The sequence below is a fragment of the Scophthalmus maximus genome, chromosome 17, assembly GCF_022379125.1.
Source record: "Scophthalmus maximus strain ysfricsl-2021 chromosome 17, ASM2237912v1, whole genome shotgun sequence".
Classification (NCBI taxonomy): Eukaryota; Metazoa; Chordata; class Actinopteri; order Pleuronectiformes; family Scophthalmidae; genus Scophthalmus; species Scophthalmus maximus.
In genome coordinates, this window is record NC_061531.1 from 4,352,712 (window position 1) to 4,373,922 (window position 21,211).

The 21,211-nt window shown below is 44.5% G+C and overlaps 1 protein-coding gene across 12 annotated transcripts in view; it reads left to right on the forward strand.

Moving 5' to 3' along the window:
• The window catches only part of caskin1 (CASK interacting protein 1), a 94,928-nt gene that overhangs the window by 47,352 nt on the left and 26,365 nt on the right, over positions 1–21,211 (forward strand). For 7 of the 12 annotated variants that reach the window (XM_035614683.2, XM_035614685.2, XM_035614687.2 and 4 more), the window contains exons 3-11: positions 11,914–12,011; positions 12,260–12,405; positions 14,639–14,734; positions 14,857–14,987; positions 16,672–16,780; positions 18,529–18,637; positions 19,088–19,182; positions 20,147–20,264; positions 20,379–20,462. In XM_035614683.2, the coding sequence (XP_035470576.2) occupies positions 11,914–12,011; positions 12,260–12,405; positions 14,639–14,734; positions 14,857–14,987; positions 16,672–16,780; positions 18,529–18,637; positions 19,088–19,182; positions 20,147–20,264; positions 20,379–20,462 (986 nt within the window). The remainder of the gene's footprint in view (positions 1–11,913; positions 12,012–12,259; positions 12,406–14,638; positions 14,735–14,856; positions 14,988–16,671; positions 16,781–18,528; positions 18,638–19,087; positions 19,183–20,146; positions 20,265–20,378; positions 20,463–21,211) is intronic. The other 5 variants (XM_035614689.2, XM_035614693.2, XM_035614695.2 and 2 more) reach the window with 1 other exon arrangement.

Genomic DNA, 21,211 nt, shown 5'->3' on the forward strand with positions numbered 1-21,211 from the left:
GATTAGCCCTGATACCATCAGCCAAAGTTCAGACCACAGAGCTGTATTTGTGTGTGTGTGTGTGTGTGTGTGTGTGTGTGTGTGTGTGTGTGTGTGTGTGTGTGTGTGTGTGTGTGTGTGTGTGTGTGTGTGTGTGTGGATTAGCCCTGATATTAGTGTGGATGCGTGCGTGCGCGTGAGCATTAATGGCATGATTTCATGACATTAGTTTTTAGATACATGTCTTCTCGTGACCTTTGTGTCCCATTTGTCATTAAAAGCTTTGCGTGTGTGTGTGTGTGTGTGAGTATGTGCCCGTGTGAGCACTAGTTTGTGACTTACTGCTTCAAACCAATAAAAAACATCCTGCCATCAAAACAAAACATCAAATGGAAAACCGTGGCCCGCAGCCTGGCAAACGTTTTTATTACGTGTGGACTGCAGGTTTATGACCATGGTCCAGATTTACCTCCAGCGGGGTCCCAGGGCAGAAATACCATTGTGGGGCCCCTGTTGACCCCCACTGGACATGGCAGTTTCTTTATTTCACCCAAACAGCCAGTGCTCAAGAGCTGCAACTGCTAATAGAATAACTGATTACCATTTACTTCATTTTTAAGCATCAATGCCAAAAATTCAATGCTCACAGCTTCTCAAGTGTAAATACTTGCTAGTTTCCTCAGTGACTGACAGCTAAACCCCCCCCCCCCCCCCCCCCGAATAAATTGGTGCAGAAACACGAGACAAGATACAGACATGATATAAACAAGACATGCAGATGCCTGAGTACCGGGATGGGAGGTTTGAATAGTTGAATAGTATGAAAATTATGCAAATCATACGCTACGGTTTTTCGCCGTCACCAGATGTCAACCCAACCAAACACCTAATTACCTAATTGGATTTGAGAAACACAGCAGCAGTGTATGAAATGCCAAATACTCACTCGCGAGGCAACACTGATACAGAGTCATCATGTGTCTTTGCGTCCACTGTGATGACTCTGACGTCTGAGGTGGACTGAAGGAATGAAGGAAGGAAAGAAGAGGAGACCTGCAGCGGTGGGGAGGGGGGCTGAGAACCGGGTGTTTAATGGTTCATTTGTTTCTGCTCCAGAACGTAACCTCAAAGAAACCATCAGCAAACTGTGGCTTCCTCTTCGTCACTCGATCCCCCTCTATAGTTGCGAGCAGCTTGTTTGCTCAGCTTTTCCCCTCTCATGTCCGTACACTGTGAAATTTTGAGAATTGCTGTTGCCGAACTCCGACGCACGCTGGCCGAGTAAAAGGTCTGCGATGTGGAGCCAAAGCTCAGAGTCGAGGGGCTCACACCGTACGGTGGCCGACCGTCAGCCACGACTTGGCCGCTCGCACTGTGCGTGTGAAAATGCCCGTCGGCTCCTGCGGGAAGCTCCTCTGAGGCAGAGACGTTTGTGTTTACCAAGGAAGAAGAAAACTGACAAGAGAGAAAACGTGCGTAATCTGTGTGACGAAACCTCCAAAAAAGAGGCGTACTCACACGCACTATATGTCCAATTACCATCAGTTATTATTATATTACAAACAATAGTGATACGCTCCAACACACTGACTGTTTACCATATTAAATGTGCTATTTATTTCTTATCCTCCAAGCCAAATTGACCATGTTTGCCACGTCACGCAGGTGCAGTCAGGAAAGAGGCACGGAGTTTGAGGAATCGGCTCGTGGCTCTGCTTCAACTGCGCGAGAGGCCAAAGTCGGCCGACCCAAATCTCTGACGTGTCAGAAATTTATGGGAACGTCCGACGGCCGGTCGGGAGCAATTAATCACTGCTCGCCCCCCCCCCCCCCCCCCCCCTCTGTACACCGCACGGCAAATGACGCACGACAAGGCTGAAAATCGTTCGACTCGCTCGAGTTGTACTACTCAGAATTCGGGACAAAAACGGCTTTAAATGGCACAGTGTGTGCGCGGCTTAACGTGCTTTGACACGTCTTAATCATTTGTGGCGTTTTTCCAGGTACATTACATGTGCTGGCTTGACGTATAAAGCCACCGCCCACTCTTGCTTTTTACTTTTGCTCTGTGCAACGGTTGTTGGTACGTACTGGATAGTCTTCTCGCTCCAGACGGCGAGCAGGGCTCGAGTCTCGTCGTAGGTCCACGTAGTAGTAGCCATCTTTATGTGAAAGTAAAAAAATAGCACAGCGGCGTTAGAGTAAAAAGCGTTATGTCTGGCAGAGCAGCGGATTCTATTTACCCTATTTACATCCCTGAAGGGTGATGACGCTGATTCGTCGCTGAATAAGGACGACGCACCCTGGCGTCAGCGCAGCCCGCGTGGAGAAAGGGGCTGGCTCGCTCTGGCCCCCACTCCAGAGAAGGTCCACCCCGGGGCGCGGATCGGCGCAATAAAAGTGCTGATGGAAAAGCAAATCAGCGCGGCGCGGTGTGGCTCGGCGCAGCCAAAATTGCCAGTGGAAAAGGGCCATTGGTGCCCCCCCCCCATTGGCACTCGCCTGATTCTATATATGGATAATCCGGGCTTGCCCTCTGCTGGTAATTCCGGGCAATACAAGCTTCATGCGGTTTCCGCATTGGCTTCACTTTTCCGGACTCTGTGACTCCGTCCATTTTTAGACAGCACACTAGGCCACCTTCGTCAATACACCTTCACAGGCGTGGAGACTCCATGCCAAGGAACACTGACGCTGTTCCAGATAATCCCGGTGGACGTTACTTTTTTCCATTTAAGTAGAAATAAGCGATTTTAGAGAAAAATTGTCCCTCTCTTAGTTGTAGTTGTGATATTACTGCTCTGGCCGGGGCCCGAACGTTCGCCGATCTTTACAAAACGCGTATTCGCTTACTGCCCCTTTTAATTTGGCCGTTAACATTGTCGGTTCATTGATCCATGACTGTCTGCACAGCGAAACCTAGGCATATGCGAATAAACAACAACCACAGCTCCAGCCCTTATGAGAATAATTTTAAGTGAGCTAAACGGCTGCAAACTGTGCTGAATGAAGAGGTTTGTGTTAAGATAAAGACCAAAAGTAATCCACACAGAGCGGCCTCGTCACCCTCTAAGTGAACAGTGTAATCTTATCATTGTGTTTACTGTTACTGCCTCTTTGCCCCTTAATTCCTCACCGCACGATCGAGTGCTTTGCGTAGGTTGAAGCTCACATGGCTACGTGCATTTTGTGCCGCAGCACAAACAGGCCACGAGCGCCAGTTTGTGATGGAAATGCATGCATCATGTTAAAGTGTGGATCTGTAACGAGCATCACACTGGGAACGAGGCGGTCGTGTTCATTTCAGATTCATTTACTCGTCCTGGAGATTACTTGGGAGACTCGTAATGAACTGGCTCTGTAGAAGAAGCTCTTTAATTGGGCAGTGTACTGTTCCTCGCCGTGGTCTGCTGGCGGAGCGGCATCGGGGCCAGCGACACCGGCAGACTTAATTAACTGATTAAGAAAGTCGGCTCCGTGATAGACCGCAAGATGGAGACTTTCGAAGCTGCGGTGGAGAGGAGGACGCTGGACAAACTGTCATCTATCATGGATAAACCCTGACTGTCACGCTGGACATACAGCGGAGCTCCTTGTCCCCACAGCTTCGCTGTCACCAGGAGCGTGACAGGAAATCATTGCACGTTATTGGTAACTGATAGCACATTACATGCTACACTATTTATGTACATTCTTTGTATTCATATTCCTTATTCTTCTATATTTTTTACTATTCTTATTTTTTTTACACGTGTGTGTGTGCGTGTGTGTGTTGTGTGACTGACACCTGCTTCCTTTGTAACACTGGATTACCAGTTTGGGATCATTAAAGTTCATTTATCTATCCATCCGTCTATTAGGGTCAGGTGTTAGAGAGGAATAGGGAAATGGTTAGGTTCGCTGTCTGGGATGTCTGGGATGCCTGGGACGCGTTGATTGGCTGAGGCACTTGTTGTCCCAGCAACCTCTTGCAAATTGTTGTTTTTCAAGACAACGGTCACTTGGCAAAATCAGGACGTGCACATGGGAGTGTGTGCGTGCAAAACAGCATTACGTAAGTGGTGCCAATCATCTGGATTTGCTGCGCCACCAAGTCGGCAGGAATTTCAGCAAAAGATGCTCAGCACTTTTATTTCATTAGGGAAATTGGAAAACAGAAGTGGGACGAAAGTGGAGAGAAAGCGGTGATGGAGACGAGTGATATTCAGAAGAGAAACAAGCAGAAAGAGAGGAGGTTTGTGTCTCACCGGAGGCTGCAGACGTGACAACAACAAAGCACTTAAGAGTGTGTGGATGAAGATTGCTCTTTATAAACCCTGACAAGGAGATTCCCATTGAGACTGGAGAGTACATTGCAAGAGAACTCCACTGCAATGATATAGTCACAGAACGGCATGGGAGCGTGTTTGAGCTCCTCGCACAAACGTAGGAGTTCAAAATGTGTAGAGGAATTGTTTTGTACCAAAATAAACAAGACAAACAGCATATATTTTAAACCGGATGTACATGTAGTATTCACCTTTTCACACAGTCTTCAATGAAAGACTTTCAATGTATTGATATTTCTTACCTGTGGTGGTTCCCAAGGAAACATTACAAAAACAGGAATAGTGATTTTACAAAAATATGATACTCACAAGAACGTAACTTTACATAAACAGAGACACACAACGAGGAAGGGCAATCAACGAAATCCTTACCAACAAAGTCCACAAAGAAAATGATGTGCCCTGAACACCTCACATGGAGGCTAATGGTAGAGGCGCCTATCTTAGTTTCACTACAGCACAGTAAAACAGAGTGATTGGATCTGCCTGTGCGGGTCACTCAGGTAGACTGTGTTTAGTGGTGCATGAGGAATATTGGTGTGGGGGCGTTGCTGGGTCCCGTTGACAAATGCTGGGGCTTGTCAAGCAAGTCAACGCGCAAATTACTCCGTGATTCGTCTCAAAACGGCATACGTGTTCTCATCCATCACCCTGGTCACCATGTGTGACGCCGACGGGTTCGGGGCGGAGCAGCTTTCATTTCCTTTTCCGAGGAAAGATATATTTATTCTATTTACAAGTAACATTCTTATACGACAACCGAGCTTTTATGAGTAATTATATTAATATCTCGTCCTTTCTTTTAATCGGCAGCGTTCTCTGTGATCTCCAGTTAATTGAGAGCTTTAAGACAGTTTGAGGAAGGGAAATACAGCATTCTGCATTGTCACTAGAGTGTGTCATTGTCAATATTTCGAAGATTAACGAAGAAGATATTTTTCCTCTGTAATGCTGGTTTGATTTGGTTTAGTGTCAGCTCAGAGGAGGCTGCTCTCCTTTCTTTTGTCTTTCTTCTTCTTGTCTTCGGCGTGCGTCACCACACATCATTTAAGATATGAGTCATCTTCACACGTTGCTCGGAAAATATTTTATTATCATGTATTTTAGATGTGCAAGAAACATTTTGACCAAGATAGAGTGGCTGTTCTGGGTGGAAACCAAATCGTCATCATTATTCCACAAAGGAGCAGTATATATATACATATACACACACACAGTATCCTCAGCTTGCATTTGCAATACAACCAATTACTACCATGCAAAAAAAGGAACAGTACTTTGCGCATTACGAGATGATCCGATCTGTACTTGATCAAAAGCAATCAAAAGCATAATCATGTGAGCATAATCCGAGGATCAATGCTTTCTTGATTCTAGAATACCAATTGTATAAGCATCACATTCCTCCAGGTGTAAACTGATTTAATGCAATTACTGACAGTGTGTTTGTGTGTGTGTGTGTGTGTGTGTGTGTGTGCTTGTGTGTTCATGTGTGTGTGTGTGTGTGTGTGTGTGTGTGCTTGTGTGTTCATGTGTATGTGTGTGCGTGTGTGTGTGTGTGTTTGTGTGTGTGTGTGCATGTGTGTGTGTGTGTGTGTGTGTGTGTGTGCTTGTGTGTTCATGTGTATGTGTGTGCGTGTGTGTGTGTGTGTTTGTGTGTGTGTGTGCATGTGTGTGTGTGTGTGTGTGTTTTACGGCCAGAAGAAACCTGGAGACACCCAGCTGTTATGTGCAGGCAGACTGGCCGACACTGATTAGCAGACAAAAAAGACACAAGAAAATGTGATATGAGCCATGAGCTGCCACACACACACACACACACACACACACACACACACACACACACACACACACACACACACACACACACACACACAGGTTCACACGTTGTTTGTCACAGAAGGGGCTTATCTGAACTGCACACCCGCAGATGGGAGAGGAGAGCGATAGACTTGTCTTCCTTCCTTCCCTGTCCAGCGTGTGATTGTCGGAGCAGCGTGTTTCAGGAAGGCCTAGGAGGCGTTAAGAGTCTCTCATTACTGAAAATAGGTCAAAGCGTGTTTGTCTGTGTCTGTGTATGGATGGGTGCGTATGTGTGTGACAGGTGAAGATGGCTTGTTTACACCGGCCCTCTGATTGTGCAGCAACAGAACAGCATGAAGAGACTGTGTGTGTGTGTGTGTGTGTGTGTGTGTGTGTGTGTGTGTTTGTGTTTCTGTTTGTGTGTGTGTGTGTGTGTGTGTGTGGAGGAGACAGACAAGCTGCCTTTTGAGATGATCTTACGAGAGACAGCGATGCGCGACAGAGATAAATAAACTGAGGCAGCCTGTAAAACCGAGATGGAAAACAGAGTTTGGTGTCGGGGGTGTGTCGGTACTATACGTGGGGCTTATCCTTTGTCCTCCATCACTACAGGAACATCATCGCGCCCCTCTCGTGACTGTCTTTAATGACATGTTGTAGTGAAACGTTTTTGGTTTTTTTGGTGTTTGGGTAAATGCTCTTTTATCTATTAGTATTTTTAAAGGAATAGATATCATAACAATATACCATCACGTCTGTATTAAATACAAAGATGCTTCTAGCAGTCAGTTGGCTTAGCCAGCTACAGTAGTTTCTAAACTCCCAAAGAAATAGTCCGGTACAATATCCCTGTAATACCAATTTTACACCTCCATTTTTCCATTTACAAATTGAATAAACCAGATACAACATGTTCATTAGAGAGCTTTGGAGGTGCTGAAAGGCCGATTCTGTGTCATTTGACTCAACATCAAGGAAGTCAACACGTGACAAATGCCTCTTTTAATCATCTAACGAGTCACCATGCAAAGAGTGTCAGGGCTTGACATGCATAGTTCAGGCCACAGGATGTGTGGTCGCTGAGCGGCTAAGCTACACACCAAAGAAACCACAACACTCGACTGCACTGGGAGTCCTGGTTGCAGGTTGTCCACGCAAAAATGCCAAAGGGGAAGTAACCGAATCCACAAATCAGGTGGCACATGCCAGCACATTTGACGGTGTACAGTAAATTTTTCCACATGTTTTTTTATTAACCCATTTACTATTTATTCCTTTTTCAATGTATTTCCTCCTATGTGGAAGAAATGCTGTGACCACAGATTGTATTAAAGACTGTAATTGGTGGGCTGCAACGCTGCTCTGCAAGACAGCCTAGGCTTTTTTTTAAGTAGGCATGCACTGCATCCCGAGATGTTTTATGCAAAAACTCACCTGCTCTGACAGTGAATATATGGTGTGTATATAGGCACTATACAGCACGGGTGAGAGGGAAGCTCAAGAGAGAAAGGCAGCTATAGGGACCATCCTGAGGAATCCGAGTGAAGGAGAAGGAGAGGATGCAGAGGAAGACAAAGAGGATGGAGCTGTGGAGGGAAGGGGCGAGACCGCCCGAGGCTGAAATGGGAGGACGAGAGAGCAAGAGAGGGAGAGATCTGAAAGGAAGAAGGGGGGAGAGAGACGGAGAGAAATATTATAAATATTGTATGGCAGGTTTTTCTTCGTGGCAAAAGCAAGGGCTTCCCTTTCCCTTCCCCCCCACCATACATGTACCCCACTGACACACTCCGCAGTGCTGTTTTATTCAGCCTAGTGCGGCGTTGAGTAACAGTATCCTTGTCTAACCCTGGCTGGGAGAGCGAGGGGAATGAAGAGACACGGTCGTGAGATGCAGAAGCGTAACAAGAGTTAACCTGAACCAATTGCTACTGTGATTCTTCATTTGCCTCCTGCTACTCAAAAATGTAGAAGAAGAAAAGGAAGAATGTTGATGAGGACTAATTTTAACCTTTATTGTCCACATTCTGGACCGATAATAGAGGTTGTGTGTGTGTGTGTGTGTGTGTGTGTGTGTGTGTGTGTGTGTGTGTGTGTGTGTGTGTGTGTGTGTGGTCCTGGGATTGACTCCTCTGACAGGCAGAGTGAATGGTAAGATATCACGGACCCTGACCTGATGTCTAAAGTAAAGCTTGTGTTTTGTATGTAGTCTTGCAGGAAAAAACATTCAGTAAGAACGCTGTTGTTCTTTTTTAAAGAAAGGAAATGAGGCTGCATCCGGCCTCGTATTTCGGTTTGGCCACAGCACCTCATCCTCATCCTGATGTTCTCCCTGGCTCAACAGCTGGGGAACAATCTTCTGGAGTGACGTGTCCAGCTGCTGAAAGCCCCCACATCAAGTTCACCACATGCATCCTCCGTTGCCTGGAGAAGAGGCATGTGCGTGTGCGAGGGGATGGCATAACCATAACACTCACAACAAGGGACATATAGGAAACAGTATAATATAAGAAAATGCAAGTAGAGGTTAAACGATCAAATATGACAAATACTGTTTGTAATTGAGTATTATTAATAAGTTTTCAAATTCTTACTATAGATAATAAATAGAGAGGAGAGAAGGGAGCAGAGGAAAAGAAGAGAGGGAATTAGAATAAAAGTCAAACGTGAGGGAAAGAACAGATGAATAGAGGAGGAGAGGGAAGGACAGATGGGTGATCTGTAGTGAATAAACCCAGAGCAGGTCTTTAGTATGCTGCTCCACACACACACACACACACACACACACACACACACACACACACACACACACACACACAGAGAGTGGGTGAGACTATGTGGCTATACTGTATTCAGTTCTGTATATTCCTATAAACCACCTTGCTTTAACTCGGAACTAGAGTAGAGCAAGTTCACACACACACACACACACACACACACACACACACACACACACACACACACACGCACGCATGCATGAAGGAACTGTCTCCATGGCTACAAAAGAAATCAATGTCCAATCACAAAACAGTAAAACTGAGTTAAGGGCTTTCCAGAAAGTAAGTCGATTGGGTTACTGTTACTGCCCCCGTCAAGCTTTTCTCGCATGGCACATACACAGTTCACATTGATAATGTAGTTGATTTTTCAAAGCTGTGGGTCCTTGATTTTAGAGAAAGACAAAAGTAGGCTTGTTAGTTCTAGCCAGCGACCATTGAATGCAGCCGATTGAGGTGTAATGTCATGTAGATTGCGTCTACCTCTCTGACTCTCTCATTTTCCAGGCACCTTCCTATTCATTTGTGTATTTGTCTGCTGCTTTATGTTGAGGGATGTACGGTACATATTTGTTTTATGTATGTTAATGATCTAAATGCATGCTGTCAAGGTCATGATGCAAATTCATTTAGGGTTTGCCTTTTGCAAGTTTCGCAGCCGGAAAAGAGGTCTGGTGTGCCAGGCGCATGGGTCAAACGGGTCGAATGTAGTCTCCTAGATGATCGTGGGCGTGTTTTATGCATTAAAGCCATTTCTCCTCGTTCCCTTTAAAAGTCAGGCGCACTTGACAGATTGATATTATGAAGGCAGATTATACAGCGAGAGTGCTTCACGAAACAGTTTGACCTTTCTGTGTATGTACAATAACACAATAATGCCGTGACTTTCGACCCGATTTTTGTTGTGTCAAAAACACTATCGCAGCCACGACTCATTTTAACACCAACAGGCCCATGGGTGCTCGGATGGGTGCATTTTCGTATTTAAGCAAAATAAAAATAAAATAAAAACTGCATCGGCCCTGGCACCGCTTTGCACCCGGTGTAAGACGGGGCTGTGTGGCTCAATCCTGGTGCCTGTTTACTTCTATTTCTCCCTGTTCTTACGCTCCTACTCACCCTCCAAATCGAACTCTGTATTTCACATTTTAAATGTGCAGATTTATTATGTAAGGGACACCATTAAGAGCCGACATGTCTATACGAGAGGACTTTTCTTATAGAGAGATGGCAGAGCAATGGAGGTTTCATCCCCTTTCACTTCACTGCTGTGCACCAGCTGGATGATTTAACTTTTTTTTCTGATATGCTCAGCCAAAGTGGATCTCCTGGGAATGCAAACTAGAATATATGATATTGATTTCACAGGTGGACACCGTGGCCTGGTTTGGAGCATCACTCAACACCTTTTTTTTTTTTTAAATGATGATGCATAGCAGCAGTTTCTGAACTGGAATCAAGCAGACCCTGGGTCCAGGGGGAGTTAAGAAAAATGAGGATGGGTTTTATTTGACTGTGTTGTCATTCTCTTGAAGGTTGCACTCGAAGAGAATGTAAAACAACGACTTCACCCGCTTCCCTTTTTTATCTCCTCAACCCAAAAGCAGAGACGCACCGTCACGACTCTTCTCAAATGAGAGTCCTTGAGACAAATGTGTAGTCAAATCGAGATACTGCAAAGCTTTGTTTAAGGAATTGTATATTTTTTTTTTTTTTACAGATTACTCCCAAACATTGGGGAACATTACAGAAGGAATGATTTTGCACTTATGCAAGGACACAGATGTTGAACAGCGAATTGAGACAGTGGATGAGAGAAACTTTCCATGTTGTGACCACAGAGGACAGTTACAACATCGCTGCATCACGCAAGACGCGGGGCCACTGTGGGCATTGCCAAAATGATTCTTCATACTGCCCCATCAGCTCATCAACTTGTGTGTGCATTCACTTTTTAAAAACAATATTACGATGCAACTGGTTGTGTGTCCGCGTAAGTTGGTCCTGCGATACGTTGGCGACCTGCCCAAGGTGAACCCCGCCTCTCGCCCAGTGTCAGCTGGGATTGCCCCCCCCCCCGTTAACCTTATATGGTAAAAGTGGTATAGTGAAGATAATGGATGGATGGATTATGATGCTATTTTATTTTTTTTAAAAGCTTTTAGAGAGCCTATTGCAACATCTGGCCAGGGGCTGCAGATGAAAACTAGCCTTTTGGCAAAATTCTGGCATATTTACAGAAATGTTTATTAATATGCACCGTTCCTATCACATAAAATAAAGACAAAGAAGTGTCTCACTGAGTGAGAGTCAGCTGCTTATACCGCTGGAATTACGCCCTGCAAGTCCAATGTCTAAACTGTAGTTAAAAAGTCATTTAAAACTACTCGGTTCGTCTGTGATATTCAGCCAAAAAACAAAGAAGAAGTTTTGCTTGTTTGTTATGTCGGCAGCACTTCCAGTTCAGGAAGTTAGTGTTTGACGGTGATTCAGTTCAGAGTGAGTGGGTTGATGCAGTCGGAGCTCAGGTCAAGCGTTGATAGGCTTTTCACGCCCGGACCGGGAGCCCAACAGAATTATATAATCATTATAATGTTATATAATCATTTTATTATTGTTATCATGGCTAATTCTCTATAGAGAACACTATAAACACTGACAGAAAAACCGATATGATACTTTTCTCCTTGTGAATATTTTCATCATTTTTCATTCCATCTCCCCCTGCCTGCTTTCTTTCTAGCGCCTAAGTAAGATACACATCAGATGTTTGGTCTGAATCCTCCTGCTTTTACATCTGTTTGTCATGCTAAGCTTTGCCATTAGCGCATGACAACCTTCACGTGTCTTCACATGATTGTTTGGTCCGAAACCCACAGCACATCTGAAAAACATCTGTCATTTCAGAAAAGTAAAGGATCAGGAACGTGAGCTGGGAAAACAAGTGTAATACACAAACGTAACCGCGATGTGTGTGTGTGTGTGTGTGTGTGTGTGTGTGTGTGTGTGTGTGTGTGTGTGTATTATAGGTTTTCTCCACTGCATCATGCGGCTCTCAATGGCAACCTGGAGCTCATCTCTCTGCTGCTGGAGTCACAGGCCGCGGTTGACATCAGAGACCAGAAGGGTGAGAAGGAAACGCACACCCCACCAGCACCAACATACACAAACGCACACCTAAAAAAAAGAGAAAAAGCAGGTGTATGTCCGATAAAGCAGAGAGAAAAGAGAGCTGTGCACACGTACGGAGAGAACTGCATGTTTCACCCTTGTACACATGAATACGCATCGATCAACGATATTGTATATCCTTGTGTGTAGCAGACACAGCATGTGCGCGTGTGTGTGTGTGTGTGTGTGTTTCTGTGCGTGCAGGTATGCGGCCTCTGCATTACGCAGCCTGGCAGGGGAAGGCGGAGCCCATGAAGATGCTGCTGAAGTCCGGTTCGTCCGTCAACGGCCAGTCGGATGAAGGACAGATTCCTCTCCACCTGTCGGCGCAGCACGGCCACTACGACGTGGTGAGTGGCACCGATGAACATGAAATCATTTGTTCCGCTCCAACTAACTAGACCGTTTCAAGCGGGAGAGACAGGTGGATGAAGAATAATTATTAATAACAGACGTAACAGAATGATATTTGATGATAAAGACCCGATAGACTCGAGTCTTTGGGGGGTGACTGGGTGGTGAAGGGGAGCTGGAGGGAGAGAAATCCTATTTAAGAAGACAGCAGCGAGACGATGGGCTAAGAAGGCAGGTGTGTACTGTAGCACTGCTATTGGAAAGATGAGACCAGCTGATGAACAGCTGATCGCCAAAATGAAGGCATGAAACTGAGAAGTGCGCATGCATGAGAGGAGGAAAGGCCGAATGAATGAGAATTAAACTTCGCCCGAAGCAAACATGACATTAGTCTTCCTGACTGGGCACCTGATTCACATAACAGAGCCATCCGTTATAACTCACAAATAATTCTGCATCCTTTTACTTCTGATGTACAGACTGCGCTCTCGAAGAGAGTGAAAAAACAAAAACCTTTGAGCTCATTATTTTGGTCTTCTGCCCTGCATCTTTAATACTTACCAGCCGATCGGTGTCACAGCGGTTCTTTTTCAGCCACAGTGGGGGGAAAAACTCTGAAAGCACTGCAGCCCCACTGCAGGCCTGCCAGAGACACAACAATGAAATAGAGCGAGACTCACCACAGCAGCTGACATACAGTAACCCCCAGAGGAGAGGGAGGGGGAGAGAGAGAGACGCTGAGCATCCACGGGCCGGAAAAACCCAAGAACCGCGGCTTCTACCAGATTAATCGACCGTGATTTATACAGGCCATCAAGTTCTAATCCACAGCTCCTCCCAGTGTGCGAAGGAAGATGAATAAAAAATGGCGAAAACAGTGAGAAAGTGAAACAGACTGCCGACTTGGAAATGAAATCATGTAACGTTGTACCAGTAAGGCAAGAAGACACAACTAGATGGTGAGGCAGTGTTTCCATCTGAGGCGGAGGAATCTCATTTGGCCTATTCTCCTAATTTGTTCCATCTTTCAAGGTGCATTGAAGAAACTAAAAACGCACAATGAACTAATTCCTCCGGTGAAGAACAATTGTATCCTCCGGTGTCGCTCACAACATTAACCAAGCATTTCCTTTAACTAGATGTTCGGAGCCCTCCACGTCTACGGGGATTCATTCTCTTCAACTCACCAGGGGACAGAAACTAAACAAAACACATATGTTCCGTAATAGATGTACTCTCATTATTAGTATATGTAAACAGCTTGCTATCACCAACTCTTTGAGTCGGAGTTAAATTTGAATGGACCCACAAGTCTAAAGAAAACATTTAATCAATGTTGCGATTCATTATTCAGTATTGTCACGGGCTATTTTTAGACGTAAAGCTGCGAGCACATTAATACCCCGTGCACCCTGCTAATGCATTTGTTTGCTCCGCTCCGCAGTTCCGAGTACATCTGCAGCGCTTTTGATTATTAAACGGAGCGTGACATTAAAAAATAATAAAAAAAGTTCTCTGATCGCGTGTGTGGTTGCATTGCCTAATTATGCCTTTTCACCCCTCGCAGTTTTCTGGACACGTGGTGCAGTGGTTAGCACTGTTGCCCCACGGCGAGAAGAAGGTTGTGGGTTAAAAACTGCCAGCTGTGTTAGAGTCCTGTGGTTATCCGCTGTGTGTGTGGGCTTCCACCTGATGCTTTACCTCCCACAGTCCAAACAAATGCAGGATTCATGCCACTGCCTCTGAATCATTTGCCTAGTTATGATTGGGCAATTGCTGCATGGATTAGTGTTTGGTTGACTGGTGAATTGGTAAGGGGAAAATATAATTCTTACCTCCGCCAAGGAGGTTATGTGTACAACACTGTCCGTTGGTCGGTTGGTTGGTTGGTTTGTCAGCAGGATAACACAAAAAACTACTGATCAGATTTCCACAAAACTTGACGGAGGGATGGGACATGGGCCAAGAAAGATCCTTTTAAACTTTAGCGTGGATCCAGAATTTGTTTCTTCTTCTGTTTCTTTATCATTGCAAGATACGGTGTTTGTGGACATTTTTTCACTCGTCTCCCAGGGAATGATTCATAGATGTAGATGAGATAAATTCGGCAAATTTAGGGGACTGATATCTCTGAGTTTCTGTGACTTGGTGCGGCTCGATAACATTTATGGGGGACTGCTGAGCCTTGGCGATCTAGTTCTAGTTTGTTCCTCATGTGTCTGTCCTCAGTCTGAGATGTTGCTGCAGCACCAGTCCAACCCGTGTATTGTGGACAACGCAGGGAAAACACCTCTGGACCTGGCCTGTGAGTTCGGCAGAGTTGGGGTAAGAACAACAATTTCACTCCTTCTGAAAGAACTGCAACTGAGGAGAATCTACAGGAATCATAAAATCTGTGTGTCTATTTGTGTGTGTGTGTGTGTTTCTGTGTGTGTGTTTGTTTGTAGGTGGTCCAGTTGTTGCTGTCCAGTAACATGTGTGCTGCTTTGCTGGAGCCCAAAAAAGGAGACACCACTGACCCCAACGGGACGTCCCCTCTTCACCTGGCTGCCAAGAACGGACACATAGATATTATCAGGTAAACACACAAACACACACCCAGGTCCATCGACATATTCACACACACACACACACACACACACACACACGCACACACACCATGTGAATCACAGGGTTTAAACGTCCTCCTGAGCTTGCTGATAAAACAGATGCAAAACACAACAGGGGAACATTGTGACCCGATGCACCGAAGGAATGACGGAACAAATGCGTTGCCACAAAGCCAGAGAGCTGCCGCATCAGCCACATACGCCCGGACACATTTTGGAGACACAGCTGACGTGACTGGAAACACCGCAGATCTGCATCCCACTCCACCATGACACGCTAAAATGTCAAGTCATTATAATCTCCGCTCAGCGGAACTAACTTTTTTGCTGAAATGGTATCACGACGAAATGTGACTATTGTTGCAGTGGCGATGTCAGCATGCAGCGCAGAGCTTTGAGAGGAGAGATCAACGAAAAAACGCGCGCGCGTGTGTGTTGGTGCGGTCTACTGTCGATCATACAGAGACAGGGAGGGACGAGGGAGACACTGAAAGATGACAGAGGACTGTAACCGAGGGAAGATGAGAGAGGCGAACAAAAATCAAGAGAGAGACGGAGAAAATAAAGGCCGCCATAGTTGACGGAGCAGTGTGCCTCTCTAGAGGTGACGCTGATAAACGGTGCTCATTAGCCATGACAAGCCAACCGCGGAAGACACACACTCACATAAAACACAAAACCAAACACTGACACTGACTACAATAGCTGATATTCTATATTAATTGTCGAGAAATCCCCATGAAAAGACCAACAATGGATCATTCAGAATGTTCACTGACATGATCAACAATATTAGGTGAAAGGATGGAAGCTACCAGGTATTCCAGTTAAATAAATAAATGGCCAGCACACCATCACCTTATATCACTGAGTGAAATCAAAGAGTGCTGGCAATCAACAACAACAAAAAAAAACAAACCCCTCAGTGTAGGTATCTACAGTGTGACACCCTGCTTGCATCCAGCATAAAACCCCGGGATTCCTAGTGGTCCGGGATGTGTCCTGATGATGCCCAGTCTCATTACATGTCACACTGTAGGACCCCTACTGTGTTCCTGGGGAGATTCAAAGCTTTCAAAGTTGTTTAATACAACCCTCCCAGATGTTGTTGCAGATGTTGTCCTCTATGTATTAATCCACATCTGAAAATAGTCACCTAAAAATGCACTTTTCTATTCCAATTCGAGTAGCAGACCTCTGTGTCCAGGAAACAACTTTTCCTTGTTTTAATGAAACTGTATTTGTTTCGTGGGCGGCTGTGGCTCAGGAGGTAGAGTCGGTCGTCCGCCAACCTGCGCCAGTCCGCATGCCGATGTGTCCTTGGGCCAGACACTTAACCCTAGATTGCCTCTGGCGGCTCTTCCGGCAGTGTATGAATGTGTATGAGAGTGATGGGGGGGATGCGCGGGAAATACCAGCGCTGTAGATTTACATTCAGTTCAGTTACGAATTTGCTTGAGGCCACAACCAGGATACAGAGGTCAGACCTTTTTGCATTTTTGTCTACATGTTTTGTTTCTTTTGACACGTCTCTGGACTTTCTCGCCCTCTCCTCTCTTCCCGCTCTCTCTCTCTCTCTCCCGTATCTGTCATCCCCGATCACACTCCCTAACCTGCTCTCCCTTTCTCCTGCTTAACGCCCGCCGCTGTCAGACTGTTGATCCAGGCAGGCATCGACATCAACAGACAGACCAAAGCGGGCACTGCCCTGCATGAAGCTGCTCTCTGTGGCAAGACCGATGCAGTGAGACTCCTGCTGGACGTAAGTGGAACTGTACTGAAAGAAACCACCTGTCACTGACACCCTGGGTTTGAGCTCATTTAAAGGGCAATTCCCATCTAAAGTTCCAGCATAATATATATATATAGATATAAAAAGTTTGGTCTTCTTATCTGACTGCAACCACTGTCTTCACCACTGTAAACATATTGATGTGAAAAAGTCACATGCAATGAATTTATCGTTTCAATCAAATTACGCAAAAAAGGTGAGAACAACAAGTTGTGATTGTGAAATATGCTTTACACATCAAATTAAAATGTAAATTACTAATCATATTCTAAAGAACAAAGGCCAGATGCCATATGAATGACCAGCTGGAAAAAGGACATTGTTCCCAAAAGTATCCAAAAGGAAGGTTAGGGAGAACAAACTTGTTAATTCAATTAAATAAAGTATATATTTGTTTTGTAAAAAAACAACTTAAAAGGTCAATAATCAGAATCAATTTATCAATCAGAAGTATTCAATGTTTTTAAAACTATATTTAATAGCTGCTAACAAGACAGCCATCAAACAAATACGTGACAGTCAGTGAAATAGACTCTGATTTTAGGCTACACTGTTAAAGTACTGGAAAAAAGACATTTGTCTCCTATAAGATATAACATATTCTGTTGAAAGCCACTGTTTGGCTCTAAGTAAGCAAACATTTCTTTAAATGAAAGATTTGAATTCACTACCAACTAATATGTAGTCTCACAATCACAGAAAATATTCTTGAGTTGTGTTCCTTGGGAAGTATTACATGTACAGTAGTGGTGCTCTAAGACTTGTTGCCTATTTATAAAAAGGTCCGGAAAATCGCTACATTCCCAGTTGTGATAAAACTGTAAACGGCACAGTTAATGAATAATAGTGCTAAACTGAAAACCCAGACAGAGATGATGCACATTTCCCCGTCCGTGCTGCGGAAATTGAAATGCCATGGGTTTATGTGAAAGCAAGCGAGACAATATATTTTAATGACTATGTGTGCTCCAGCATGAGAAACTAACATTGTCATTTAGATCCCAGGCTGTGAAAGGTTACCAGTCTTTGCCCCAGAGCGCCTTCCGACTGAATTCAGCCTGCTCTTGAGTCACCAGATTTGAATGTGATATTGCTCTTCAGCTTGTGGCTGCGTCGCATGAAAAATAAGAGGAGGTTGTAATTAGTAGATGAGCTAGAGGGAATGAGTGAGCAGGGGTTCTTTTTTGTTGACGGTACTCCCATAAGGTGTTTAATTAGTATGAAGGGACTCTAATTTATGAGTTTTAAGTAATTGGACATGTGTTTTTTTCTTGTATAAATAGCTATGTGTGGTGTAATGTAACAATTAGTAAAGTATTAATAAAGAAGCATTTGGTTTTTGTGGTACAAACATAAATTTAAATTTGCCAGTAACATGTTCGAAAGTGAAACCTTTAGGTGAGAACAGGCCAAACGCACGAGCGTGAGTAACGCAAATATTCTGCTGTCTTTCGGACGCAGACGTCAGTGACGCAGAATATTATGCTCTAGTTCAAATATTTCAACTTGAGCGGGTGAAACCAATGACGCACATTTATGCAAAATTCCCTTCTTGTTGCATCTTTGCAGTGACTTTGTATTTAATCTCATTGCGCGTACAATTTGCTTTGTGTTTGGTCTGAACGCACCTTTATTCTTGTGGTCTGGGTTGTTTTTCTCATTGATTAATTAATTAAAGGAGTCAACATACCAAAACAAGTTTATTTTCTCTTGTACAGAGTGGTATCAATGCCACAGTGAGGAACACGTACAGCCAGACTGCGCTGGATATCGTCTACCAGTTCACTGCAACACAAGCCAGCAGAGAGATCAAGCAACTGCTGAGGGGTAGGATGGATGGATGGATGGGTGAATGGATGGATGGATGGATGGATGGGTGAATGGATGGATGGGTGAATGGATGGATGGATGGATGGGAGGATGGAAGGATAGATGATAGATAGATTGATGGGTGGATGGATGGAAGGATATATGATAGATAGATGGATGGAGGGGTGGATGGAAGGATGGATGATAGAAAGATCTATAGATGGATGGATGGATTGATGGGTGGATGGAGCGTTAATATATAGCATAGAGATAATATTGAAAACGGACACCTCCCAGATACAGAGTATAGGAAATGTGTACATTATTTAGGTGGGACCATAATGAGGTAATGGTGTTATGTTGAAAAGTGATAGTATGTCTGTGACATGCCGATGATATTGTGAATTATATATTAATGTGTGTTTACTGAAAGAGCATCTTATAATTCTCTGTCTCTCTGCTGTTCAGACGCGTCAGCGGCCCTTCAGGTTCGAGCTCTGAAAGATTACTGCAACAACTACGACCTGACCAGCCTCAACATCAAAGCAGGAGATGTTATTACGGTAACGCACACGCACACACACACACACACACACACACACACACACAGCATAAAATGTCAATCTTGAGCTGACACACTAACTGATCATCTCTACATCACAGACTACGTCACGTTATATATCGCTGCCGCAATGAATTGTGGGGCGTCTGTATCTCATTACTCTCACATAGGAAGGTCCAGTGTACCCTAGGAGATAGGAAAGGAGCATCGAAGCACCTATCCTATGCATTTAGAGAATCCAAACAGCTCTTGTCATGGCTGCGGATCAAATACTTCTGGGTGACTTCAAGATTTAGGAAACTTCCTAAGCCAATTTGACAATTCGACCTCACCCACAGTTCCTCTTTCTGCAAGTCCTCTCCCCAGTCCCAAGGAGGAGCTACAGCCTGTGTTCCACTCAAGTAGCTTTAACCCAAACAGACGAGTCAGTGTAATTCATTCCAGCGTCTGTGCCATGGTAATCAGTTTACTTGCAGGAACACGGCCCTCATGACGTCCTTGTTTGTATGTTTGTACGTCGCTTGTATTCTGGCTCTGTCTTTGCTGAGATGACTCATGAATATGCAAATAATAAGCGGTTGCTCTCATTGACTGCAAATATATTTTACACAAACGTGTATTCACTCGCTGTGTTGCAGTCCACCCACCATTCATGGATGCTCATGTGCATTTATGCAGCCTCTGGATACTAATTACAGTAATAAGGGAGCCAAGCTGTGCCAATGTTTCCTCCCTTAGGGCATGACCAAATTATCTGACTTTGCCCCTCTCTGCCTCAGGGAAATTTTCCAAATGCAGTTTTGCGTATCGGTTTGACGGAGAATATTTTTCATCTAAAAAAACAAACATTATTCAGTTAATCTTCAGGAACTTTTGGAAAGCTATAAAGAATCTTAATAATATTAAACCTTAAAGACTTTATTTAATGAATTAGTCTGTCAAATTTAAACTGTTCTTCCTCACAGGTTTTGGAGCAGCACCCTGACGGACGCTGGAAAGGCTGTATCCATGACAACCGCACAGGAAATGATCGGGTGGGCTACTTCCCATCCACCATGGTGGAAGTCATCAGCAAGCGCACAGGTGTGTTTGCCCTCCTACTGTATGTGTGTGTGTGTGTGTGTGTTTGTGAGTGTGTGGTGGAGTGTAAAATTCAAATCATGGGAATAAAATTACACATATTTGGATCACACACAGAAGACGAACATGAACCCCCCACTTCAATGGAGCTGCACTGTGGCCAACAGTCACAAAACTGTCATCACACTCGTCAGATCCCAGGTTTGAATCTCAAGAACTATTTGAGTTAGTCAACTTTCCCCTTAGAATAAAAATCACATCAGAGAGTTTTCATCTCTTTCATCTCACACAGTGGAAGAGATGTTTGTGTGTCGGCCAGCAGCACAGTGGTACCACACACCCAGCTGTCATACCTGCATAACGGAAGGCGTAATCCAAGCCCATATGTTTGTGATTCATTTTAACTTCACCTCCACCAGAATCTTTTAACGAACTAACCTGAATGAAAACACTAAACTGATTCTGAGTCTGATTAATATGTATGAATATACCTGTTAAGTGATGGGAACATTGACACCAAAATGAAACACACGTTAATTACACGTTTCATTTTTTTAAAGCAGCCACTTAGCAACTGAATGGGAGCAGGCGAATATGAATAAATCTAAGGGAATAAGTTGATTTCCAGTCAGCCATCGGTGAGTGGCTGCTCCTGTCAGTGAGTGAGCCTCCACCTGAGACACTTCAGTCAGTAAACTGGGAGTTTCTAAAGCTTACGTCCGGGTTTCTGCGTTCACTCTCTCGGAGGATCCAACTAACATGCACATGCACACTAACATGAACGCGCGCCTGCACCGGCTACCACAACGAATAATAGAGAAGCTCGGTTCACAACTCTCAAAGTTGGAATGTGTCTTCATTCCCTGTCCAGGACGCCATTACACCACTCTTTATCTTTACATAGAGAATTGTTGCTGGCCGCTATATTAATGTTGACAATCTCTCATATC